The 27,682-nt window shown below is 42.0% G+C and overlaps 1 protein-coding gene across 1 annotated transcript; it reads left to right on the top strand.

Moving 5' to 3' along the window:
• Positions 1 to 927: 927 nt before the first annotated feature.
• Positions 928 to 26,363, top strand: LOC121920388 (tripartite motif-containing protein 29-like). Its single transcript, XM_042447522.1, has 10 exons — positions 928 to 956; positions 3,316 to 3,652; positions 9,722 to 9,817; positions 10,110 to 10,343; positions 10,446 to 10,468; positions 18,304 to 18,440; positions 20,869 to 20,899; positions 24,796 to 24,827; positions 25,525 to 25,608; positions 26,356 to 26,363. Exons 1-10 carry the CDS (start codon positions 928 to 930, stop codon positions 26,361 to 26,363), a joined length of 1,011 nt encoding a protein of 336 aa, XP_042303456.1.
• The last annotated feature ends 1,319 nt before the right edge of the window (positions 26,364 to 27,682 follow it).

Raw genomic sequence — 27,682 nt, forward strand, 5'->3', positions numbered from 1 at the left:
TGACCTGGCAGAGAAGTGTGAGTGAAAGTGATTGTGCAAATTATTTTCACATGAAAGCAGGCTGAAAAGTGCTTTCAGCCATCAGCTGAAAGCTCTTTCTCCTGTCATTTGCAGTGTTTTCTAATAATGAAGAACACGTTATTACCATGATGGCTGAAAGCACTTTTCAGCCCACTTTCATTGAAAGTGATCACATGATCACTTTCACTCAGGTCACAGATGGGTCATGGATGGATAAGGATGGGGGAGTGATCCCGTCCCTATCCCGTCCCCGTATGATATTCTCCATAGAGTTCCTCCTTCTGCTAAACATATGTCCCTGTAAATTCTGGCAAGTCCTTTCATGACATTACAAGAACAAAGGAAGCTAATACTAAGTCACATAATTGGACCATCTAGTCCAGTAGTGATTACAGGCATTTCTATAGGTTCTGACAAAGATCTTTTCCATCACCTTTACCTGGAAGTTGAAATAGGCCTTCTACATCCAAAGCATTTGCTCCACCACTGACTTGTCGCTTCTTGATTACAGGCATCTAAATTTCACCTGGATTTTGTTTCTTACTACCCACTCATACCTTTGGATTCAGGTCACTTGAATTGTTGTCTCACCCTTCCTACAGAGCTACAGTATGACTTTTCTCCAATTTTCCACACCACCTGTCTCTGTGTAGGACCAAATTTCTCCGATCTATGTGCAAGGTCAAATTAAATGCAATGAGGAAGACAGCTCTCGCTCTCTCTTTTTAAGTTATATGTTAGCTCTGTGCACATAATTTGCCTTCTCCTTGCCTCATGGCAACACCAACTATGTTTACAACGATTGGCTAGTCAGAGACTGAAGGCAAAGAAGACAGATGAACAAAGAATGAGATATTTACTGTATTGTACTGTAAGTGAGTAACACTGCTCATCAGTTCCACAGCCATGCAATTCCTTCCAAACATCAAGACAAAGTAAGAACAACTAACCCAATAAACAAAGAGATGTCTGAAAGAGGAATTGCTCAACTTACCCACCACTCCCTATATCACAAGTGGAAAAACTTTGCAAGGATTGTGGAAATAGTAGCTTTAATCTTGTTCACATATTATCAATAGAGAGTTTCAGGGTGAAGAGAGGAATCCCACAGATATAGGACTTTATTACATGGGAACAATTGGAAGTATAAACTGGGATTATCCCGTGAAAATCATGCATTTGCAATTAAGATTTTCACAAGATATTGTGATTAAACAGCCATTATCCCAGAAATATCCTGTGAATATCGAGCAATTGCGATAAAGTTTTCCACACGACGTCGTGTTGAAAAGCAATGAAAGTGGCATTAATCCATGAATAACCAGGCCATAAACAGCAACAAATTATTCACAGGAAAATCTGGAAAATGCTTTCTTGCAGTTTATGGCCTGGTTATTCCCTGGTTATTCCCAGGATAATGGCTATTTTATCATGCTGTATTTAAAAATCTTAATTACAATTTAATAGTAATTGTACAATTTTCATGGGATAAACTGCTTAAACTTCCAATTTTCTTCCATGTGATAAAGTCTATAGTGATCATTCTCATTTATTCACACACGCATGATGTAGTATGTGCTGCTGGCCTCTGTGTCTGCAGGTTGTTTCAGATTAGCCACTGTAGACTTTCCAGGGGATCTGCTTCCCCCCTCATTTCCCTTCCAAACTTTCAAAAATCATAGTTAGCTCAGCAGGCAGGAGTGGTCAGCACAGCAAAATATATAACTACCTCAATATTTGTTGGGTCAGGAATTACAGAATGTGGTACTACATTATGACTGTTCTGTGGCTTTTCCTGTCTTATTTGTAACTTCCCCAGTGCTGTTCCCACTTTCCTCAACCTGCTATAAATGGCTAAAGACTCAGTACAACTTCCCTTTTTACTCTAAAGTGCAAATGAACTGTGGCATTGTTAGCAAAACACATGTGACACAAGTCTTTCTTCTTCAACGGTCCATTATTAATTTTACTTCTTTCTTGTTTCCTCAAACACAACTTCCACCTAACCATCTTTTCCTTCCCTCCTCTCTCTTGGTCATTGTCTTTTCCTTCCCCACCCCTTTGCAAGTCCTGCATAAACTCATTTTCTCCCTTGTTTGCCATTGCCTTTCATTTCTTTTCTCTCTTTCCCCTCTTCCAACAGCAAACTCCTAGTGAAGCCTCTCCCCATCTCTCTGTCTCTCTCATCTTCTTTGTCCTCCTTCTCTCCCCTGCCCCCATCTAGTTTTTCCTTCTTTCCCCTTCCCACGTCTTCTAGTTACACTCATCTTCTCACTTCTTCCCTAGTCTCCCTCCCTCCCTCTCTCATCTTCTTTCTCCTTCTTCCCCTCCCCAGTTCTCCTTGCTACACATCCTATTCTTGCCCAATTCATTTCTTTCTCAGTCTCTTTCTTCTCCTGCCCTACTTTTCCTTCCTACCTGCATCAGCATCTTCCTTCCTTCCTTCCTTCCTTCCTTCCTTCCTTCCTTCCTCTCTATTAGATTCTTAGCATTTTAAAGTTGTAAGCTGCCTTGGATCCCATTTTGGGAAAAAGGTGGGATATAAATTCAGTCACTTAATGAATAGTCCCATTACATCTGAGAAAGCCGGCTGCAAAGCAACAATAGGTGGTGCTTAAGTTATCACATTTTATTACCATTAGGGCTCATGTTTATATCATTCTGTCATTAGGGCTCATGTTTATATCATTCTGTCTGAAGAAGCTTGCAGCTGCGAGAACAGCAACAAACAGTATCTTAAAACAATATTTTCAAGACACTGCTCTCACCCTAATATTTCCCCAAGGCATTTTTAAAGTAATAGTTATGTGCCAAAACAGACACCGATTTCTGGCTTTGGGACACCCAGTACAAACAAATGCTAGACACATACAATTTAATCAGGGAATGGCATGATTCCTATCCATTGTAATGTTTTCTTCAAGTTAATACAAACCCAGCAGGAAACTATTCCCTCAGAAGTTACTCATAGGACCAAAACTACTGAAATGGGGAAAAAACCTGTTCCCATTAACTTTTCTTTTGTTCACTGACACATAGTTGGTCATCAGTGTAAATTTGGGATTCATGTCAGAGAGAGCAGCATAATTTTGAATAACTTCCTGCTGAAAGATTATCTTGCACAGTTTACGTCTCTGAGCTGTGGCCACAACTTCTGTAAGGACTATGCTCAGGGCATGTGGAATGCCATGTAATAGTCCAAGGGTGGCACCTCCTACTACATGTTCAAGGTTCACACTGAGGAGCTGGCAATGTACAGCTGTGAATCCAGTTGGTTTCTTGCTCCCTTGTCAGAAAGAAAACTGTCCTTAAAACTTGGAAGTCCAAAAGGAAAAGCTCGGACAGACAAAAGGATATGATTCCCTGTGATTTCTGCCTGGAGAAGCCTAATTCAGCAGTAAAGATGTGCCTAACCTGTGAGGCATCCCTGTGTCGGGCCCACCTGAACAAACACAATTCTAAAAGCACCCAGAAAGACCATGCCTTAGTGGCTCTCTCTGCTGCTGAAGCCCAGAAGGAGAAGAAAACTGGTGCAGAACACACAGAGCTGCTGGAAGGCTTCTGTCTGGACAACTCAGCTTGTGTTTGTGCCACAAGCTTTCACACAAAGGATGAATATGACAAGCAGAGGGTAAGGGGCTTCAACCAGATCAACCAGACATTGTGTACCCCAAAGGGTCTCCCCAAGTTAATTCAACATTTTTAGGTGTGGGTGGGTGTACTGTCCGTCTCTCCATATGTGGCTGCAGAAATAAATAGTTGCATCTGATACCACTTTAACTTCCAAGGCTCAATGCTATGGAAACCTGGGATTTGTAGTTTGCTGTGGCACCAGAGCTCTCTGACAGAGAAGGCTAAATCTCACAAAATTACAAAACCCAGAATTCTGTATCACTGAGCTATGACAGTAAAAGTGTTATCTAATGGCATTATTTCTGCAGTGTCTGGATGCAGCATTTCCCGCTCTCTCTCGCTCTCTCTCTGCTATAATTTAAAGTGTTTGTTTTTCTTTCTTTCTATCTGTCTGTCTATCTATTATGGTACACAGATCTGTACATCTGATCACCGAGTCATCAAACACTGAGTATTATTTAACAGAAACAATAACAATTCTGTAAATTTTGCTGTCAAAAACTGATTTATGACCCACTTTTGACCAAATTAGGATGACATACCAAATATCTTTGAATATATTGGAGAGCAATGGGTAAATCGTGACTCCCCCCCCCAACAAAATTGCCAGGTTTGATATATATATATGCAACTTGGTGTGAAACAGATTTTAATTTCTGTTGCAGTCCAATGATAAGTGAAATCATCAGCATCAAACCACACAATGTCAGAAAGTTTCCTAGGATATATGTGTGTAGTTATATGCATACACACATGCACAAGCTGATGTCAGAATAGGAGAGCAAAAAAGAGAGAACCACAAAATGAAAATATATCAAATTTCCTCAGTATATAGTTTTAAAAGTTTGATAAATGGAAATTCAGGAGTAACAAGTTAAACTTTTTTCTCCTTGATATATTACTAACAAGGGAATTGCATTTCAACACAGTTTGGAAGACTCTCCTACTTCCATCTCTAATGCTCTCTTGACATCTCATTTCTCCTCTGGTTTCCTCCTTCTGTAGTATCCTGGAGGAGTTTGCCGGATGGTGGATATGTAGGCCACCTGATACAAAATCTGGTCAGCAAGAGTGGACTGATATAAGAAAAATACTTACAGAAAATTCACACACATAATTTATATAATTTTCCTCACACAGATAGTTTTTTGTGGGTTTTTCAGGCTATGTGGCCATATTCTAGAAGAGTTACTTCCTGATGTTTCACCAGCATTCTTCACACAGAGTTTGGAGCTTTTAATAATAATAATAATAATAATAATAATTTGTTTTATTTATATACCGCTATTCCAAAGATCATAGTGGTGAACAGCAAGTAAGCTAATTAGCAAGTAAGCTAATTTGCCCCCAACAGTCTGGGTACTCATTTTAGCGACCTCGGAAGGATGCAAGCCTGAGTTGAGCTTGGGCCCTTTTGCTGGTCTTGAACTCGCAACCTTGTGGTCTTGAGTAAATGGCTGCAGTACAGGCATTTACCCACTGCGCCACCAGGGCTCCTTTTTACCTCCATTTGGGGTTTCCTGAATCTCCAGCCACTGGCCATGCCAAAATAGGGGCTTCTGAAAGCTGTGGTCCAAAATGTAACCTCTCCAAACTCTGCCCACTCCATACAACTTATTCAGGGACTTTGCTTACCAGCCCCATTGTACTCTGTTTAACAGTCTTACTCCTCACCTATGATTCCACACAATGCTAGCCAAAGTAACTTTGCCAAGCTGAATAATAAGGCTGTAATCAAAGCACACATGCTGAGTGAGGAGCTAATCCTATAGTGGCCAGTGTAAGTATTGAGTAGACAACCACAATTAATTTTAGTTAAGCTTTCATCCAGGCAAAATTCTATGCATGGTCTCTATGGTGCCCCATTGACCTCAGTGGCATTTACTACTCCCAAATAAGTGTAGTTATAATTGCAGACTTAGTGAGACTCCTCACTTGAGTAAAAATATATATAGGATTGCATTAGAATTCACATTGTCCTCTGGAGAGTCAGTCTATTTTCAGAAGCTCTTATTGAACTGAACCATGACACCAAACAAAAAATTATTTGGCCCCAGCTTGTTAGTAACGTGACCTTGCTTAGCCTTCTCTGCACTTTCTGAAGGTACCCTTGCTTTGTAAAACACACACTCCATCTTAATGACTGACAGAATGGCAATCCTCCTTCTGTTTCAGAGCATAGATAAGCTACATTTTGAGACCAAAGCTGTGAAAATCTCTCAAACAGCATCTGAGAGCTATAGACCAAAAAAGTAACTTTTCCAAGTTCTGCTCTATCAATTTCTTGAAAATTGCAGTGAATTCAGTTTACTGAATCTTCTGTTGCTGGTTGCAGCTAACAGGCCTATCTGGGAGATTCCTTATTAATAATTGTGTGCTCTTTAAACTTCAAACTTTTAAAATTATATACTGAGTCAAATTTAATAGCAATGAATTGCACAGGTTTCTGTAATTGTAACAGAAATTGTAACTTTCAGCCTGCTTCTGTCCCGCAGAGACCATTAGGACTTTGGCCTCTCATAAAGTTTCCTGTCAGTTTAGCTGAGTTATGTTTTCTGTGGGACACGTTTGCATAGTTAACTGTACTTGCAACCATGTTTAGAATCATAAGGAATAAAGTTATAAAATAGAAAGATGGTAAGACAACCAAGAACTGTTGTTGCTGTGTGCCTTCAGGTTGGCGGTGACCCTATCATGGGGTTTTCCTAGCAAGATTTGTTTGCCATAAGGTTTGCCATGATCTTTCTCTGAGGCTAAGAGTGTGTGACTTGTTCAAGGTCAGCCAGAGGGTTTCCATGGCCAACTGGGATTTGAACCCTGGTCTCCCAACCTAATTCAAACCACTATACACGCTGGCTGTCAGCCAAAAATTATGGCTGTTCATGCACATATTTCCTTAGACGTAATGTTTACAGCATGAATCACTGTGGTGCAATGGTTTAAATGTTGGTCTAGGTCTCTGGGAGATCAGGGTTTAAATGAGATAAACCCTTTGGGTGACCTTGGGCAACTGACACTTCTAAAAGGAATTATTATTATTATTATTATTATTATTATTATTATTATAGTTTATTTTTATAAGTCTGTAAAAGTACACAGAGCTGTACATACAAATGATCAAATCAATAAAAATGAAACCTGCCAATGGCATACAATCTACAAAATAAGTATAAAACAATAGGTAATAATATAAAATAGAATTGGTTAAATTAAGCAGGCAACAATTAAAAACAACAACATCAACTATCCAATCAAAAATCTCATCTGAATAAATCTAGCCAAGAAAACCCTAAGGTATGGTCACCATAAATCAGTTAACCTGAATGCACATAACAACAGTATCTCCAGAGTTTACTGATGAGACTCCCAAATCAATATACTGTACATTCCAATCATAAGACTGTGATCCTAAACATACTGTCCAACAGAAAGCAGCTGGTTGAATTCTGTAGAACTACTTGCAATCCATTATGCATGACTAACCTTTCCTACATTGGATCCTTTTAATTCAAACAAGCAATGCTCATCCCAACATAGAAATGTTTATATGTGGTACTGAAACACTATTATATGAGTAAAATATAGTTTATAAGGCCAGGATGGGAATTGTGTTCCTCTCTGGCCTTTAACTCCCAGAGTTCATCACCAGTGGATATGCTGGCTAGAGCTTCTGAAACTTGCAATCCAACAATACCTGGAGGGCCTCATGCTTTTAAGAGTTACCAGTCTTTGGATGCTTGTATCACTAATTGCTAGTTTGCATGTTTGTAGATTTCCTGTTTCTTTTACCATACCCTGTTTCTTCCGGCATCCCTCTAACCTGCAGATGTTACCTCTTTTCTCTGTGCCCATCGTTATACCATGTATCTGATTACGGACAAATTTTGTAAGTAAAGCTAATTTTATATGTTTTACAAAGACAACCAAGCTTGCTTCTTTCTCTGCTAGACTTTGTGTGTGTGGGCAGACACACACATGCCTTGTCAACTTTGTGACTGTTTGAGAAATCCACTGCTATTTCTTACATTTCACAACACATGATTCCCATCCCGGTGCAAGGGCTGCAATCTTAGGGACAATTAGATGGGAGAGAGGCCCATTGCTTACACTTCTTAGAGCTTTAGGGCTATAGTAAACATGTAGAATGCAGTTTAAAGTAAGCAAATGTGACTCCAGTTTGGGAGCAGAAAGCAGATTTTACCCCATCCCACACACAGAGATTACAAAGGAGGGAGATAGTGCCAAGTAAAAAAATGTACATTACATGATAGAAAAGGCTAGGTGGATTATCTTATTTGCCTTGTCTAAAAATAATTTCAGCTATTGTGCTCGACTGCCTTCTGATAAATGATTCGTGATAGATCCACACCTCTGAGTTTAACTCTACAATGCCAAATCTTACAGGACTTAAAAAAAAGACATCTGCATCACACAAGTGACAGAGTATATAAATGTTAAAGGTATCACTGATGGATTTTTCAGAGTATATAAACTGTTAGCAATTAACTCATGAAGAGACCAGTGCTATTTTTAGAGCTATGATTTGGAACAAGACTTGATTTACCTCTCCTTTTTCCCCTCTGTAGTAATCAGTTCAATAAACCAATTTGCTTATTACTAAAATGTTAATATTTGAGAAATTTTGGAGGAAGAGATATCCCATTAAGGCCTGAATCCAATGATTAGTTCCACTGAAGATGGGACCACTTATTCTGGGGCCAGTCCAGAGGATTATGCTCCAGACTAACCCTGGTGACCTCACACACTGGGCTGAATCTGGTGTAACTCCATGCCACTGTACACATGGGTCAGCCAGGCCAACACCACATCAGCCCTGCTGGCCCATCCCTTGTTCCCAGTGCCACTGCCACTTCCTTGCCAGCCCAGCAGCTCCCTGTGAGAGCTTGGCTATCACTGTTATTTCTGCTGAGGTCAAAACGGAGTGTCCAGATATGTGATCAACAAAGAGAGGGTTGCTCTACCTATGCATGACTGACCAAATACAGGCCATGTTCCAGCCTCAGTAGAAGCAATGATGCTGGCCAGGGTCTCATAACAGCTGCTTGGCTGGCACAGCAGCAGTAGCTTCAAAGGAAACCCATCCCCTTCCCTGTGCTGCTCAGCACAGGGTAAGGAAGACAGTGCTGTGTTTGCTGTCTGTACAACTGGATCAGGCTTAATTGGACCTGATCTAGCTGTCCAGACAGCAAAGAAAACTGAAGATTCTCTGGTTTCCTGAATTAATGGGTTAAAATAGTGGTTTTACTGTGGACGTAGCTGTCTACCATCTGGACAGATCACACTGTGACTGGGTAAGTCTGGTATATAGCCTTAGTGTAGAAAACCAGTGGAATTTACACATGTGTTGACTTACTGATTTCCTGTTGATTCATTGGGTCCACTCTAGTTGGAATTAACAATTGGGTTTGGCTAGTTTAGCTATTATTGTTCAAAGGAAAGCCTGTCTTGACAATTTAATTTTTACCACCCCCCTTACAGTAACAGTATTACAATAACAGTATTGTGCATGTGGTTGCTCAGTGATTTAGACACTGACTCCGATTGACTGCAAGATCGGCAGGTCAGCAAGTCAAAGTCCAAGTGCCAGGGAACAACGTCAGCTCCCATCACTAATCCCAGCTTCTGCCAATTTAGCAGTTCAATAGCATGTAAAAGTGCAAGTAGATAAATAGGTACCACGTTGGTGGGAAGGTAACAGTGTTCTGTGCAGTCATGCTGGCCACATGACCCACAGAATTGTCTTTGACAACGCTGGCTCCCTCGGAGAAGAGCACCACCCCCTACATTCAGACAAGACTTGACAATCAAGTCTTTACCTTTTTACGTACAGTAATAGAAAGGAATTAAAACATCCCTCCAAAAAGTGTGTGCTCAAGTTTTAGCCCCACTAAAATTGGTCTTCTCCTATTAGAATCCCCCCCCCCTTCCACATGAAGTATTCCACATGTAGTGGATTAATTTACCAGTTCAACTGATTGTCATTTGCAGTTTTACTGAATTTTGCCTATTATTCGGCTTTGATTGATTTTTGCTCCCTCTTAACTAGGAAATTCTCTCCTTGATGATGAAATCAATGCAGGAAAATAGAACTGCCATGAACCAAGCCCTCAGGCAGCTCCAGAAGAGTGCGGATCAAATAAAGGTTTGTGGCCTAAAACTAAACATCTTCCTGAAATGCCCAGTGGGAAATTAGTCTCTCTCTGATATTTAGCACCTGCTGGCATTTCAATCCTTTTCTTTCTGATCAGGGAGCAAAATAAATTCTTACCAGTGATTACCCCAATCCACTGAGACAAGCAAAGCTCACCATACTTTTGGCTGGATCAACAAGAGCTGCACTTTGCTCACCCATGATTTAAAGTGTCTGACTCTATATCTTAAGTGTAGCAACATATCCATGGTCGATGGATGGCCTCTTCCTTTTTTCTTTTCAGAGCAATAAGAAAATATTGACAGACCAGCTGTCAAAGATCTTCCAAGAGATCAAAACTCAGGTAGATCAAAAAGAGAAGCAGATCATCAGTGATATTCAGTCCAGTGAGAAAAAGCATTTGGCTGACATTATTGCCTTACAAAAGCAAGTGGAAGAGAAGAAGGATAAAGCTCTCCAGAACCTTCAAGATCTACAGGCACTGAAAGAACAAACAGATGCTCAGGCCTTTGTCCAGGTAAAGTTTGTTCTGCTTCAGTTAGTAAAGCTTTGTTTGCTAAATCCCTTCCATTCTACCTTTCACTCAGACCATTTTCTCCCTTTTTCCTCCTCCCTGTAGGATTTTCAGCTGTTCCAAAAGAGGTAATGTCCATATTACACCTTTCCCAGTATTTGCATGTTAACATAGATAGTACCTCTGTGTAAATCGAATTGATTTTTAAAATAATGGTCATCTAAATAAAATTATTCTTAGGGCCAAATTATACATGTTAAATAGGTCTGAATCCAATTATGAATCCCATCTGAAAGAGATCCATGAAATCAGTGGAACTTATGTAGTGGTTGACTTAGCATTCCAGAATTGATTCAGTGGGTCTGCTCTAGTTTGGAACAGCAATTTGATTTAGGCCAAAGTGTGATATTAAGTCTCCCTTTATACTTTCAAACAAGAACACATCTCCTCCCCATCTGGATCAGAACCCCCTTGGACCTGGGGAGGGAAAATTAAACCTTCTTATCCCAACTGCTTTTTTTTTTACTAAAATAACCGGGGGCTAAAGAAAGAAGAAAGGCTTTACAATGTTGTCCTAAAGAAAGAGAGGACCCAGCTGCATGCTACATATAAATATTTAACATACCATGCAATTTAGTCTAGAATCAACACTGAAGAGGAACATGGATGATTGCTAACATCCCTTCAAACTATGTGATTCTCTATGATTTTATGAGATGAGAAACTTAGCACCATGGAGCCTTGTGTAATCAACATCTGAATGTACATGCCAAATTTCTACAGCTTGATTTATGGATACCATTTTACCCGTAGAACAGCTGATGTTTTCTTAATTTCATTTAATAGCTTGGATCCACATTGGCCATTTTATTAATTGATGGCACCAGGAACCAGGAGAGGTTTCCTACTGAAGGAATGGGGTGGGTGAGGAGTTAGGGCCTGAACAGACAGGCCAAAATAAAGCTGCTTCAGGTCACTTTGGAAGTATACTGTTTAAATGACATACACATCCTTAGAAGCCAGAAGCTGTGCCAAAGCAGCCTCCAGTCCTTAGGACTGGAGCGTGGCTTTGGCGCAGCTTCCAGCCTCTTAGGACGCATGCATCATTTAAATAGCATACCTCCAAAGTGACCCGAAGCAGCTTTATTTCGGCCTGTTTGTTTAGGCCCTGAGTTTGTGAGTACAAAGGAGAATGCCCTGTGAAGAGTTGCCAACCTCCTTTGGAAAGCATTGTTTCTGGATTTCATTTGGTCCCGTCTTTGTAGGTTGTTATGAAAGCCCTGATGATTCATTGGTTTTCTTGCGTTTTCTTATGGTGGCTTTTGGCTGCCATTTTGTTTAGTGTTTTCTGGACTGAATCCTTGTTAATTATTATCACTGGTGGTCACTGACCTGATTGCTTCTTGTCATTTTACCACTACATTGCTTGAGAAGTTGGTATCCTGATATTTAAACTATTTGAAATATTTTTCTACCTGTGGCATTTCATCCCTCGTTTGTGTATCTGGAGTGAGCTGGAATCCCACTCCTCATTACAGAGAGAGAAGGCTTAGGGGAAAATGTAAGGGTAAAGCTGGGTCTGCAACATCTCAGCAGCACGTAAATGCATGGTAAATACCATCAGGTTGCAACTAGGCAGCCCAAGGTATTTGTCACCTACTTACTCATCATGTAAGTGAGCTTCTGTTCACACAATGAGTCTTCATTTTTCTTTCCTTCCAGGCATGCCCCCACACCTTCAGAGATGCCTATCTGGAGGTACATAAGGGACTGTGAGGGTAGGGACAATCCATTCCAGTGGCACTATCTGCTCCACTGGACTTTCTAGAATCATAACTTCCACATAACTTTCTAGAATCACTGGGGTTAACTTTGGCCTGAGACAGACCACCTGAAAATGGTGATCTGCAGGCGCCCATTTTAACTCCAGAGGGACGCCATAGACGCCAAACTGTGTGTCATCCCTCTGGAGTAAAAAGAACCTGGATTACGCGTGACGTAAGCGACATGCAGCGACTTGCATGTCGCTTACGTCAGGATGGTGGTGCCCGTGTGGACAGGACACCGGCATTAGGCTGCCACTGTGCCATGCTAGGGTTAGAGACTGTGCAGTTGGTGCACGGTCCCAAATGCTAGAAGCGGTGGTGGCATGCCGCTTCAGGACTGTCTGTCCCAGGCCTTTGTTACTATGAATAAGATACAGGCATTATTGTTGGTCCAACATATGGCCCATTCTACGTGAGATGGTGATCTGGGGCAGATCAGTTGGCCATGAACAAGACAGAGGCCCCATTCCCACTGGGCAATAAAGCGACGAATCTTGCTACGAGTCAGACTCGGAGTGAGTTCCTGAGTCGTATTCGAATCACATCCATCATTCCCATTACAAAAGAGAGCAAACAGACTCGGTTTTTCTTGACGCATGTTCCCATTCCCATTGATATTTCTCTGTTGTATTTTGACATGAACTTTTTTATTCCCCGTTCCCATTGCCTGTCTGGAACCGTTTTTTTTCCCTTTTTTAAGCTGTCAATGAAGCGCTTAGGTAATTAGATGTCACAGTGAAGTCAGTTGCTTCGATGCATTTTGACGTGGGCTATTTTTGTTCCCCGTTCCCATTTGTGTCTTTCAAACCTGTTTTTCTAGGGCGGTTTTTGTGGTCAATGGATCACTGAAGTGCCTGAGTACTTGGGCAGTCAGGCATCATTGTGATTGCTGCCCAGACGCTGGAGCGCTGAGGCGCTTAGGCGCTCAGCAAAATCAGAAAAAGGAAAAAGAAGAAATAATAGTTATATAAAGGGTGTGTAGCAGGTCTCCTCATACATCAATCTATGTGGGGGGGGGGGGTTGGCAGGGGGGTGTCATACGCTTACCCCGTTTGGAGGCCAATGGAACAATTTGCAATGATCAGACACACGACAGAGCGCCTAGGCGATCAAAAGCTGAATTTTTTTTAAAAAAAAATAAATTTGTCTACACACGCGATCGCCTTCCCCTGCTTCCCGCTCCACCGGGAGAAAGGTTACATGGGGGGAAATGGCACTGGGAATGCAGGAAAGAGAACAAAGCTGGTGACACCCACGGGGCAGCCCCTTGAACATTGCTTATCCCCTCCTAAAATACCAATTCAGACATCTGTCATTCCCATTAGTTTGCCCCGGATCCGACACAGCAACTGCAAAAAAAAAAAAAAAAACCTGCTGGAAAAGTGCAGTCAGGATAACCTGGGTTATCCACCATTGATTCGGGTTTTCGTTGGAGAAATCGATCAAAGGAGGAGAGAATGCGAATTCAAATGAGAACGATGTCCCTATAATCCGATTCTTGATTCGCTTTATAGCTCAGTGGGAATGGGGCCAGACACAGCTTTCAAGATGAAACTAGCAGGAGCCATACGGTTATGTTAACTATTGCTTTTCTCCTTGGCATTCAAACACACATTATAAGATCTTTTCATTAGTAATCTGAATTGCTGGCAGGTAATTTCTAGAATGTAGGATGATTAGAATAGGGATATAATTTATTTATGCTTATTTCTATATGAGTATTGATAAATACCGTATATACTTAACTATAAGTCGAAAAATTTATGCCTCAAAATGAGCTTCAAAATCCCAGGGTAGACGTATATAAGGGTCAATACGGTAATCCCCATCGCAGCCGCCAGGAAGAAGCAGAGAGATGCTGCTGGCTGCTGCAAGAGGCTGGGCTAGAAGAGAAAAGATGGCTGGCGGAGGCCCATGGCGCTGCCACTCTTCTGGCCTCGCTGCAGCCCAAGGAGGATGTACCCTTGAAGGAGGAGGAAAGGGAGAGGAGAGCCCCTTGGGGAGGGAGATGGCCTCTCTTGAAGCCAAGCTCCAGCAACCCCTTCCTTTGTTGTTGTTGTTGTTGTGTGCCTTCAAGTCATTTTGGTCCTTCTATCCTCCTCTTCCTCCCTTCCTCCTTTCTCCTTCGCCTTCCTCCTGCTGCTGCTCTCCTTCTCCTCCTTTCCCCCTTTCTCCTTCTTTTTCTCCTTCTCTTCTTCCTCCTCCTCCCTCCCCTCCAGGGTGTGTGTGTGTGTGTGTGTGTGCTGGAGCGTGGAGGGCATTCTGGGGCTTGCCTTGGGTGGGTGCCATCGGGCCCTGGCTAAAGGAGGCCCAGAGCCCTCACTTCTGTTGGGACTCTGCTCTTCCCCCCCCCCACTTTGCCACAAGGTGGCTCCCTCCAACAAGACCCCTAGGGATGCTCTTCCCAGGGGTTTGGCACCTCCTGTGTTATGGGCTACAAGCTTTGTTCAAAAGGGGGTTGCCATTGCCTTCCTCTGAGGCTGAGACAATGTGACTTCGGGGTGTGCGAGTGTGTGTGTGTGTGTGTGCCTGCAAGGGGATTTCTTGGGAGCTTTGTTCAGAGAGGGTTTACCTTTGCCTTCTTCTGAGGCTGAGAGTGTGTGACTTTCCCAAAGGTTTTCTTGGAAGATTTGTTCAGAGGGGGTTGGCATTTACCTTCCCTTAAGGTGACTAGCCCAGTGGGGTTTTTTAATGCCCAAGCAAGGGATTGAACCCTGGGCCTCCTCCACAGCTGCCTCCTGCTGCACTTCCTGACATGCATTTAACCTCAGAGATCTCCATGTCTTTCAATTCAATTATTATTATTATTATTATTATTTGAAAGAAAGAAGTTGTCAGCATGAGCTTTTCAAAAGCCTCTTTCCTCAGATGCATTTAGTCTCAGAGGTGCTCCAAAATCTACATGTCCCTTAAGTCTATTACAGTGGAACCTTATTATACGCGGGGAATCCGTTCCGGATCCCTCCGCGTATAAAAAAATCAGCCTATGCTCAAGCCCCATTGTTTCCAATGGGGCTCGTGCGCGGTGGCGGCGCGGCGCAGCGGCGTGCGAGGCGCAATGGGTGCGCGCGCCCATTCAATTGAATGGGACGCGCCGCCCCTTCCGCCCCGTGCGTGCCGGTGGCTTTGAGCGCCTATGCTCAAAGCCGCCGATAAAAAGACCGCGTATGCGGAGGCGCCACTGTATTATTATTATTATTATTATTATTATTATTATTATTATTATTAACTGAAAGAGTCTGCTTCCTCAGATGCATTTAGTCTCAGAAGTGCAACAAGATCTCTATAACATAAGGATTTATATTAATGTTTTTTTTAAAATGTTAATGTTTTTAGCTTTTAGTTGGCTATGGTCTCCATTTTTCTCAAATGCCCCACATTTTGGGGTAAATTTTGTCCAACATTTGTCCTACATTTTGGTCTAAATTTTGTCCTACAAATTTTAGGGTTGGGGATTGTGATTTTATGATTTTCGTTTGATGTAACTGTTATGGATTTTTATGGAACTCATCTCAATCCATAAGAGAGAAGTGGGCTAAAATTATAATTATTATATTTTTTCTACATTTCCCCCCAGTTTGGTGGTAGAGAATTATGGCAACCCTACCCCAAAGGAGCTGCACGAGCCACATCATTGACACGCGCCCCATGTAAACAGTGGTGCGCCAAGATGGCGCCCGCAGTGCATAGTAGGGCTCAGGACATTAAAAAACATAGGACCCCAAATGTACTTTCTGCCCCAGGGCCCCTAAAGGCCTAGCTACGGGTCTGGCTGGGATCACCAAAGCTGGGAGAAAAAGAGAGAGTCCAAACCTCCTTTGCAAAGCTGGGTTTGGGAGGAAGGCAAGAGAGAAAGAAAGAGAAATGGAGGGAATCATAGAGTTGGAAGAGTCCACAAGGCCATCCAGTCCAACCCCCTGCCATGCAGGAACTCCCAATCAAAGCATACCCTACAGATAGCCATCCAGCCTCTGTTTAAAAACCTCCAAAGAAGGAGGCTCCACCACACTTTGAAGGAGTGTGTTCCACATCTAATAGCTTTTACTGTCAGGAAGTTTCCCCTAAAGTTGAGGTGGAATCTCTTTTCCTGTAGCTGTCATGTAGAGGTATGGAAGCACTCAGGATATTTGGAAACTACACTCAGTATTTCATTTCAGCAAGTATCATTGATCTCTTAAACTCACCAAATCAACCTTCTATCCCAAACCTCCTTTGCAAGGCTTTTTTTCTGACAAAAGCCAAAGGAATGGCAAGAGAAACAGAGCGGTGATAGGGGTTTGTTTAGTAGTTTTCTGCATTAAAATCAGGCAAAGGTATAGTTTAAAAAAAAGAGTACTGAAAAGCTTCCTGGAAACTTATGAACAATACCCGGGATTGCTTATTCACCTCTTTTGTGATGCAGGTCCTTGGTGATTTCAGCTGGGTCAACCAGTGTGCAAACTTTTAAACTGTAATAACCCATTGAAGCATGTATGGTTTCATTAAAAATACTTCTAGTTAAAATGTATTCAGAAGAGTTGTAGCATGACCCAACTATGCACATTCCTTCTTTATCAAACTGTTCGTTTCAGTTCAATGTAAAGACAATCCTTATGTTAAACAGGATATTATGATGTTGCTTTGTAATGAATCTTTTTTTTAAAATGTGAAGTTGGTGCTTTACTACATGATCAAACTGCACTCGAAAGAGTGTGTAAAATAAAAATTTATGGAAAGTTATAAAGTTACATAAATTAATCACTGCTAGTTCTCTGGCACTGTTTTTTTCTTTTGCTTCATCTTTTAGATCCTTGTTATGCATCCCAAGTTACCTCGACTTATCAAGTCATATCAAAAATCCAAAATTTGGCCCCAAAACATGCCCTCGACTTATACATGAGGTCAACTATACATGAGTAATAGGGTAAGAAACATTGTAGATTGGATTGAAGTGTAGCTTACACTGTGAGGGATAGGTAGGGTTGCCATCCCCAAGGACCTCCAAACCGGGACAAATGTAGGACAATTTTTAAAATGTGAGGACCTTTTTTTTCTCCAAACAAAAAATTCCTGGCCAGGAAATTAAAAAAAAAGGTCCTACATTTTAAAACATTGCCCAGTGCCTCGCTGGGGCTGGGAGACAGCGTCTCACAGGCCCCAGCGAGGCCCTGGAGGACTCCATGATCGCGGACCACTTGAAGGCTTTGCCGGGCCGTGGAGACAGTGTCTCCCAAGCCCCCGGCAAGGCCTTCCAGGGCTCCGCACACCGGCCCAGGCTTCCTCCCAGGCCGGGAAGGAGGCGGAACCGGCTCTCATCGAGGGCGATCGCCGCAATGGGAGCAGTCTCCCCTTCCTCCCCGCTTTGGGCAAGCCTGGGCCGCCCAGAGCCGGGAAGAAGGCGGAGGCCGCTCCCATCGCGGCAATCGCCGCGGTGGGAGCCGCCCTCGCCTTCTCCTGGTCTGGGAGCAAGCCTGGGCCAGCTCCAGGCGAGAAAGAGGCGGGGGCCACCCCTCATCGCGGCGCGCCGTGGTGGGAGCCGGCCTCATCCTCCTCCCAGTCTGGGAGGAAGCCTCGGCCGGCTCCCAGGCCGGGAAAGAGGTGGGGGCCGCCCCTCATCGCGGCGATTGCTGTGGCGGGAGCCAGCCTCCACCTCCTCCCTGGCCTCGCGGAGGCTTTGGAGGACCCCGTGGCCGGAGCTCCGACCACGGAGAGCCCTCCCAGGCCTCAGCAAGGCCTTGGAGCTGCCGCGGGGGCTGAAATGGCCGCAGTGGGCGGGGCCATCCCGGTTTGGGTGCCAAACCGGACTGGGACCGGGATGGCACCGCCCAAACTGGGATTGTCCCGCCCCCCCATGGGATATGGCAACCCTAGGGATAGGGTATTGTGCAGCTTACTTGCTCAATTCTCTACTTAATGAATGAAAACAGAATGTGTTTTGAACAAGATGTTAAACAGTACTCCTTGCATACAGGAATATAATCAGCAATCCATTAATATTAATTATAATATTGCATAAGATGCTAACAATACCAATACATGCACACTACCTTCTATCTATATCCTATGGAAAATATGGTAGCTCCTGTTAGGAGTGGCAAATGTAACAATCAGGTGAGGAATTATTCATACATTGATTGATGACTTCTTGTGCATACTAGGATTAAGAAAGAGAATTTCAGCAATGGCAGTGTGGAAGTCTTAACAGTGCATTTGGATCAATCAGACATTCAAAGTGTTCGAAATCACACAGCAGTTTACATCTCCAATCTAGACACACTGATGCAAGTAGTACATGGTAAGTGAACATATCTTACCACACAGCCTCAGCAACAGAAAGAGGAAATTATATTAGCTGAAATTGTAAGTTATGGTGAATATGAAAAAATCATATGTGAGAAATAACTGAAGGTTTTGCTCTTAAATATAAAAGGTGCACAAACAGTCCCAGTACAGTCGGCATTCTGTGTCCATGGATTCTTAATCCATGGATTTAAGAATCCATGACTTGAAAATATATTTTTAAAAATATATAAACAACAAACCTTGATTTTGTTATTTTATATCAGGGGCATCATTTTACTATGCCACTGTATTTAATGGGACATGAGCATCTACTGATTTTGTATCCATATTGGGGGGGGGGGGGGGTGTCCTGGAAGCAAACACCCTTGGATACCAAGGGCCTGTTGTATTATTCACATTCTCCCGTTTCGCATATTTGCTGTAACATACTTCTATATGCAGTTTGAATTACCTTGGGTGTATCCTCCATCTTCTAAATCTATCATAGAGATAGAATGTTACTTTATCTGTGATGTCAAAGGCTTTCATGGCCGGCATCCATAGTTTTTTGTGGTGTTTTTGGGTTATGTGGCCATGTTCTAGAAGAGTTTATTCCTGACATTTCACCAGCATCTGTGGCTGGCTTCTTCAAAGAATGCAGGCCTAGAAGAGAGCTAGGGCCCCAGGGTGGAGGATATGCAGACACTAATCCTCTTTGCATATCCTCCCACCCTGGGGCCCTGCCATGCAGTGAAAATATGCAGGTTTAAATAAGCACCAGAGAATTGTGTTTCCAAAGAAATAAAATCTCTTTTTCCAGGGCACACTCTCTAAAAATGAGTTGGTTGTTTCAAATGCATGTCAACACTGGAAAAACATCCAAAACTACATAGTTAGAAAAGGGTTCTGCATGCAGGTGATTTCTATATGTGAGAGATATTCGAAAGAAGATAGACAAAGCATGATGCAGCCCTTGAAATATGAAGGGAGCATCCAAGGTTGAATCCATACCTGTAAAATAATTCATACTTACCTTAATCTTCATCCTGTTTGAGCACCTGATGTTACTCACGATTTGAAGTGAAAACAATTCTTTTTGACACCTGAGGGCTTTAAAGAGATTTTTTTTAAAAAAAATTCCTTTTACTTTGCACTTTCTTGAAGAAACCAGATTCAAAAAAAAAAGTGTGCCCTGTCCTCCAAATCAGGATCAGGTGGAATCAGGCAGCCACTTCACTTGCTGTAGTGCCCATGGAGGGTAGAAGAAAAAGGGAGGAGAAAGAGGACAAAGGGGTGGGGAACAAAAAAAAAGAAGAGAAAGAGAAAGAAAGAAAGAAAGAAAGAAAGAAAGACAGTGGTGTTGGCTAGGAAGGAATGGGTGAAATGAGAGGGGAGATTGTAAGGTGGAAGGCACTGTCTGGGCTCTTTTCAGCCCTCTTTCCCCATCCAAGCACTGCAGCATTTTTTTAGGGCAGTGTATTTGAATGTCTGAAGTGATGCCTCCATTTTAGAAGCTCTGCAACCCTTTGCATATGTGGACATTCAAATGGGATGTGTGTGAAGATTATGAAGGGAAATCTTCATTTTCACCCTTCCTGTGCTGTGCCTCATAGTACATGCCTAGAGAGTTTGTAGATATGAGTGCTGACTTTTGCAGTGCAGGAGTTACTGTTGGCTGCTCACTCTCCAGTAGCTGTATAGTGACTTGTTGCATCCCCTGTCCTGCTCCCTCCATCTGCCACAGAAATCCATGCACCACCTTCCCACCCTCTTCTCACTCCCCCTGCCCTGTTCCCACTCCCTCAACCTAAATGAAGGAGTGAGCTAGGAAACCTTAAATGTCATGGGCTAAACTGAGTGAGGAGGTATTTAATTTTCCCAGGGAGAGGGCATCTGGCAAGGGAGCCATACAATGGGAATATAGGTGAGTAGTAAGAGTGACAGAAAAACAAGGCCTATTGGTTGATACAGGTATCATGCAGGTAAGAAATAAAAACAATACAGCCACTGTGGTCGTGTGACCTAAAACAATCTAATTCACTCAACACATGGGCAATGGCCCTTTTGTACCAGTGTGAGTTCAGGTGGGGGAAATGTGTGGCTTTCAAGGTCAGTTTGAGTTTGGATTAAAACAGGTGAGTGTTTTAATCCATGGTCAAACTGGGTCACACTACTGCACACTGGAGCTGAACTACTTTGCAGGTGTGGATTCAGTCCAAGTCCAGCAATCTTGCACTTGCTTCCTTCTCCTGATCTCATGGCTCATTATCCAGTTCTGAACATGATTTCACAAATGTCACACCTGTGGCAGCTCCCTGGGTTGTTTGTTTACTGATCCTCATCGTACCAAATCTGCCCTGGTAACAAAACTCAGAAAGTGTTTTTTATTGGAGTTGTTTTGCATCAGTCTCCAATCTTGTTCTGTTTTCTTACTTTTGCAGGAAAAATCATTAACCAAACACAGTGGAGCAGGTAAATTCTTTTCTGTTTTTCCACGGGTGCATCACATCATATCTGATAAGGTGTTTTCCATTCATTAGTAGCAAGTCTTAGAATTTGTGAGTGAAATCATAAAGGAATGAATACTGCAGATAAATGCAATTAGATCTCCATATCTTTCTTCATAAAATTATGATGGAGGGAAAAAATCCTGGCCATTGAATTACTGTTTTCGGCTTAAATGAATGTAGAATGATCAGTGTTTTCATGGGAAAAAGGGTAATTCATACTGATTGATAATAAAGACCAAGAGTAGGGCAGAAATTCTGCAACAGTTCTATTTAAGTTCTATTTAAGGAGCTATTTAAATAGGAAATAAGCTTAACAATGAAAAACAAATACTGAAATGCCCATTGATCAGCTACTGAATGAAAGGGAGAAAAATAGACTACTGCACTATTCTGTTATAGCACTATTATTCAATTTTTACTGCTGTGATTGCCTCCTGAGTAGGGTTGCCATATCCCGCCTGTGGGCGGGACTTTCCCGGTTTTGGGTGGGTCCGCATGGTCCTGCCCCGGGTTGCCCCTGCCCCTGGGATTTTCCCCACCCCTGGGCTTTGTTGCAAAGTCTGCAACAGCGGTGGCAGGGGAAAGAGAGAGACCTGTGTAGGCCTCTCTCTGTTGGCAGGGGGGCTTCCCTCCCCTCTTTGGCTCCGCTGGAGCCGAGGGAGGGAAAGAAGCCTCGCCGAGGCCAGACTTCTTTCCCTACTTGGGCCCCGCTGCCGAGAACGGAGCCCAGGCGGGGAAAGAATCCTCCCCTCAGCACAGATTCTTTACCTGCCTTGGCTCTGCCGGCAGGGACGGAGCCCAGGCGGGGAAAGAAAGCCTCCCCTCAGCAAGGATTCTTTCCCTGCCTTGGCTCCGCCGGCAGGGACGAAGCCCAGGCAGGGAAAGAAAGCCTCCCTGACAAGGATAGAAACCCTCCCCTCCTGACAGGCAGGGCCCCCTCCGCATTTATATTGACATTTTTTTAAAACTCACCCATTTTTTTCACGTGTCCTCCATTTTTTAAAAAGTGCCCTACATTTTAAAATTTTGTCCTACATTTGTCCCAGTTTGGAGGTCCTGACTTATGGCAACCCTACTCCTGAGGCATTCTGGGGTTTATAGTTTAGTGAGGCCTGGTTGAGAATTCTAAATGCCCCTCCTTAAAATGGAAATCCCACGATTCCACAGGAGGCAGCCATAGCAGTAAAAGTGTACTATGACAGTGTAGTGTGGTATTGTAAAAAGCATGTTACCAAAAAAAAAAAAAAAAATCAAGCTGGAAAACACAATAAATTGATTTACAGTACAGAACATGTTGTATGTGATCAAAGTCTGAAAAAGAAACCCACTTGAGATTATTATACTTAGATTTAGATAATGTATATGGATTGTACCAGACCTTAAGTCACAAGTTGTTTATCAAAGAGAAAGTTCATCTGAATAAGGCACCAACCCATGCTAACCAATTTCTTCTTCTGTCTTTCTCATATCCTCCAACTGGCCTGATTTGGCAGGAGCAGTCCTCATTAATCTTCTGTCGGCCCTCCTTTTCAGCTGCCTCCTTCTTGAGCAAGACCAGTTGCTAACTGGTTCCAGATACTTTTTTGTATGAAACCAGTTTCTGGATACATTTCAGATGGATTTCAGGATGTAGTTTTATCATATAAACTGGTTTGATTATATTATATGTGACTTGTTTATTTTGTACAGTGTTATGAAATAGACAGGGTAAATATTATGTATTTATTTAATTTATTTGCCACCTTTTCTCCAGTTTTATCTGGCAAAAGTTAAAACAAATACAAATACAGGTAAAATTTTGCATCATACAAAAGTTAAAAATATGTTTAAGTAATCAATAGAATTCAAAGCAGTTGAAAGCATGACCATGAAAAAGGAAAACAACAAATACATACAGTATCACACACTAGGCAAGGATTGCTTTGCATCTGAGCCTGCTGAAACAAAGAGTCTTCATCAGTTTAAAGAAGGATAGCAAGGTGGACGCCAGTCTAACAGCTCTAGAAAAGGAGTTGCAGACCTTGGGGACAGTTACTGGGAGGGTCCTCTCCTATGTTCCCAACAAATGTACCTGTGAGAGTGGTGAGACAGAGATGGCCATCCCCACAGATCTCAAACCATGGGCAGGCTCATATAAACTTGTTTGTTCTCTTTGATGGGATTGCTTGTTTTTGTTGTTATGTGACTTCAAGTTGTTTCTGACCTATGGCAACCCTAAAGCAAATCTATCATAGGGTTTTCTTGGGGGAAACCCCTTTTTTGTTGGGGTTTCAACCTCCCCCCCCCCCCCAGAGCAAAGGATGACACAGGATAATGGAGTCCCCTCTGGCACTGCTCAGATCGTGGGCTGCTGCTCCAACATTATCATCTTTTTGGTGCTGGATTAAGACATTTCTCTACCTCCCAAGCATTGGATGGCTTAGACCAATAGATTGTCCCTACTGTTTGTTCTTGTTGGGAGGTTTTGCGTTGTTTTTCTACTGCACCCTCAAGTTGTTCCCAACTTTTAGTGACTCTAAGGCAACCCTATCTTGGGGTTTTCTGAGGATGAGAGTGTATGAGTTGCCCAAGGTTACTCAGTGCATTTCCAGGGCAGAGAGGGGATTCAAACCTAGGTCTCATGAGTCATAGAAGATTATCAGACCAGCACTTACTACGGGGTAAGCACTGGTAAATCACTGCTGAAACGTTGAGGAAGCGCGCATGTGTGAAAGCCTGGTGCACTTCCTAAATATCAGGGAATTGTCGGCTCCACTCCAGCATCACTGAATCATTCAGAGAGAGGGAGTTTCCTCTGAATGGAAACTTTGTGATCAGAGAAAATTCCCTCTCCCTGAATGATTCAGTGACACTGGAGGGGAGCCAAAGATTCCCTGATGTTTAGGAAGCACACCAGGCTTTCACACATGCACGCTTCCTCAATATTTCAGCAGCGATTTACCAGTGCTTATCCCATGGTAAGCACTGGTCTGATAGTCCAATGCTCAAACCATGATGGTTTCTTGGTTTATATTCTATACAATGTTTATTAATTTTTGTATATTTTACTTGTAAGACATCTCAAATCTTTTTTAGAAAATGATTACTTGCTGTTCACCGCTATGATCTTTGGAATAGCGGTATATAAATAAAACAAATTATTATTAATTATTATATTCAAGAATTATAAATGATAATGATATCACTTAATGGTAATGATATCACTTGATATTACAGTATTAACACACCAATCTTGTACCCAGTTATTTAATTGAGAGAAATCCCCACTGACCTCAGGACTTATGTCTAAGTTGATACATACATTATTGCCCTTTGAGTGATATGTTGTTAAACAAAGATGTTGGACTGTGTTTGGCTTTTGTATATTATGTGTTGGTCCTTTATCACAATTTCTGGAAACTTTGGGGGGGGGGGAAAGTGGAGTCAGAACTAAGGAGATTATGATACCCAAAAAAACAGTTGCTTGAATACATCCTGGTGGGGCGCTGCCATGGCAATATGCAGTAACACCCGTTTTTGACTTTTCAATCTCATGTCTATCCCAGTGGGATTTCCAGGTGCAATAATCAATGGAGTGCTTTCTTTAGAACAGACATGCAGCATGGTAGGAAAATCCCACAGGAGAAGAGAGGAACAGTGCAAAAGTTAGTTTCCTTGTGTTAAATGGATCTTTCTTCTAAATGGATCATATAAAATTACACTATGCATCTCTTTTTGGATGTAGGGTTGCAGTCAAAGTTTCATGATGTTTCATTATTATGAAGGCTAAGAACCTTCCTTATATATATGTTTGACTGTTCATCTGCTCCCTCTCTGTGGTTCACTGAATGATCCCCATTATCTTCTTTCTACACCCAGAATAATTCCAGCTGCAGAGTTCTCTCTTGATGGTAGGTATTTAAAATGTCATTACTAATTTTCAAGATAACCAGCCCACACTAGCTGTCCAAATTCTGTGATGGCACCATCTTCTAAAATATAGCTCAGACTAGGTTTCTTTTGTGATAATAGGGCTGGTATGAAACTGACTCAGCCAAGGGCATGATTGTTCCAAAATTATAGGGAACCAACCTCTGCCAGTAAATTATGAAAGCATTGGGCAGTATTGATAGTGAAGCACAAATGCCTTGTTTTTGTGCATTTTCCAAAACTGCCAAGAAGTATTTTTTTATTATTATTATTTATTTATTTTTTTGCCTCATGGCCACTGAATGTAGTCTCCAAGGTTTGGTCATCATTCTAAAATTTTACTAGCATTTTGCTGTTCAATAGAGCAGCAATTAGGAGTAAACACCCCAGTTTTGACATGCACTCATTACTTTGGACAGAGTTTTATTTTTAGTGTTTATTGTTACAGTGAGCAAGACAGATCACCTTTGCATGTATCTGAGGTTCAGTGTAGCCTTTTAGATTTAATTTCTATAAACACTTGTTAGTACATCCTGTTGAGATAAATAGGATATGAGTTTGATCAATCTCTGTGTGAATTAAATGGTTGTGACCATTGACAGGACTGTAAAGCTTATTGTCTTCACAATGAACTAGTGACAAACACATTCTGCTAGTTGTTTCTTTTGTTTCATACAGATGTGATCTGTGAAGTCTTCCCATCACCACCACCACCACCACCACCACCACCATTATCTGAGAATAAATCAGCAGCATATCCAGGTAAAGTGGAAAGGAATAATCCATGAATTAAGCACAATTAAACAGTGTGCTGTCTGTCATAGTTCCCAAGTATTTCAAATTTTGTCACTTTTTAATGTTAAATACAATTCAAAGGAGTAACATTTTCAAAATCATGGATCAGAAATCCTAATTACCACACTTTCTTGCTCAGGCTGTTGCATTTGACCCACAGATATTTGACTCACAATGTTGACTCCATGTTATCTCTTTAAACAATCCTCACAAATCACTTGTAACTGGCACATAATGAAACAGTACCATGCAGGGAACTTTCCAATGTCTGTCCAGGTTCAAGAAGTAGACTGTAGTACTTTTGATTGGTTGGTTGGTTCTAAAAAGTATACTAGACAGCTTCTTGAAGTTTTCCTCCAAGAATGTACATCACAAAAGCCATTTCTTTTGCTCAGAAACTGATGCTGCATACTGTATTCATATAAAAGGGAGAACTTGAATACAGCCTCTGACCACATTTATTCTAGCAATTAGATCCACAGGCAAAAACACATGGTCTGAGCCTTTGGCTGAACTTCATATGGGGAGACAGAGAGAATGAGACACTGAGAGTAATGGCAGGTGCAGAGATATAAGCCTACAATGCTGGACACCTACCCAGTACAGTATAGCTCTCTCTCTATCTCTGCGTACCATTGCCCATAGCCACAGATATAAGAAACAATCAGCAATAAGAAACAAGATCTGCCTTGGATTCTCTCTCTTTCTCTCTAGAAATCTAAGGACCTGTATAGGAAAGAACTCTCTGCTCCATTTCAGATAACTCCCAAAACTTGGCCCATGGTCTGTCATTTCACCATAATTTCCTTGTGCCCACCCCTTCATTCCTAGATTGTTGGGACCAGTCCACAAAGACAAAGAATTTGGCTTGGATTCCTAAAATAAAATATCTGGGTTTTATTATTTTATGTTCTGAAGTTTAACAAGTCTTGTGTGTCCACTTTTTTAATGGCCTTTCCCCCCCTTTCCTAAAGGTGCTGCAAATCAGAAATAAGAAACAAGATCTGCCTTGGATTCTTTCTCTCTAGAAACAAGAAGATATTAAATAGGAATTCTACAGGAACTCAGTCTTTTACCAAGTGTTTTCCTCTCAAAAGTTTTTTCTTGGGACTGGCATTTCTGAGAAGGAGAGACTGTACAAGCAAAGACTCTTGGACCCACCACATGTTTCTAATCACCACCTTTATAGCAAAGAGCAGCACAACAGGCTGTTCCCGATGGCTAAGCAACAGTGATTTAACTACACTTTCCAATAATGTAACTGCCCCTTTAAAAAGTGCATATGATTCCAAAAGGGATCCAGCTGGAAATGAATTTTAAAAGAAGCCTAATGGGATTGCATGATATCTCAGAGCAAACAAACATACCACACATACACACACCACACATATACACTGCTCTGGGGAAGACAGCATATAAATATGTCACCTGCTACAAGATGAAGTAGATCCAGCATGGTGCAATGGTTTGAGTATTGAAGTGTTTGAAGGCACACAACAACAACAATATGTTGGGAGGTGCCCTCCCTGTGTAGTGGTCTAGTAATGGCAGGATATGTTAAGAACTGCAATCAGCACTGCTGGAGACGATCAAGTTAGGAAAATCTCCAAAGGTTCTCTAATTTTCGCCTATTGATAATCTTTCTGACTGGTTTGGAAAATGCTGGGACTAGTTTTGTTTTCCATACCCTGCTATTTCCATAAGTGTACTAATAAAGGAACTGTGAGACATGGAACAATGCATGTAAACAGCTATTCATAATATTTTGTGCCAGGCTGTCAAAACATTTTCTTCAAAGGATTCCAAACTTTGTGTACAACTCCCCTTAAATTCTATCTTGCTGCCCTCTCTGTAAGCAGTTGTTTTGCATCAAATAGTGCCATGTTAATTTGTTTGGCAGCGCAAACAGTGAAAAGTGTTGCTGAATGATTCTTTTTGCTTTCATTGTTCACATGAAACAAATCAAATAGAAGTCATTGCCTTGCAAACATAACTCCTGCCTAATTAACTCCTCTGGTGATGGGAATAAAGTTTGGGGTGA

Source organism: Sceloporus undulatus, chromosome 2 (genome assembly GCF_019175285.1).
Source record: "Sceloporus undulatus isolate JIND9_A2432 ecotype Alabama chromosome 2, SceUnd_v1.1, whole genome shotgun sequence".
NCBI classification, from domain to species: Eukaryota; Metazoa; Chordata; class Lepidosauria; order Squamata; family Phrynosomatidae; genus Sceloporus; species Sceloporus undulatus.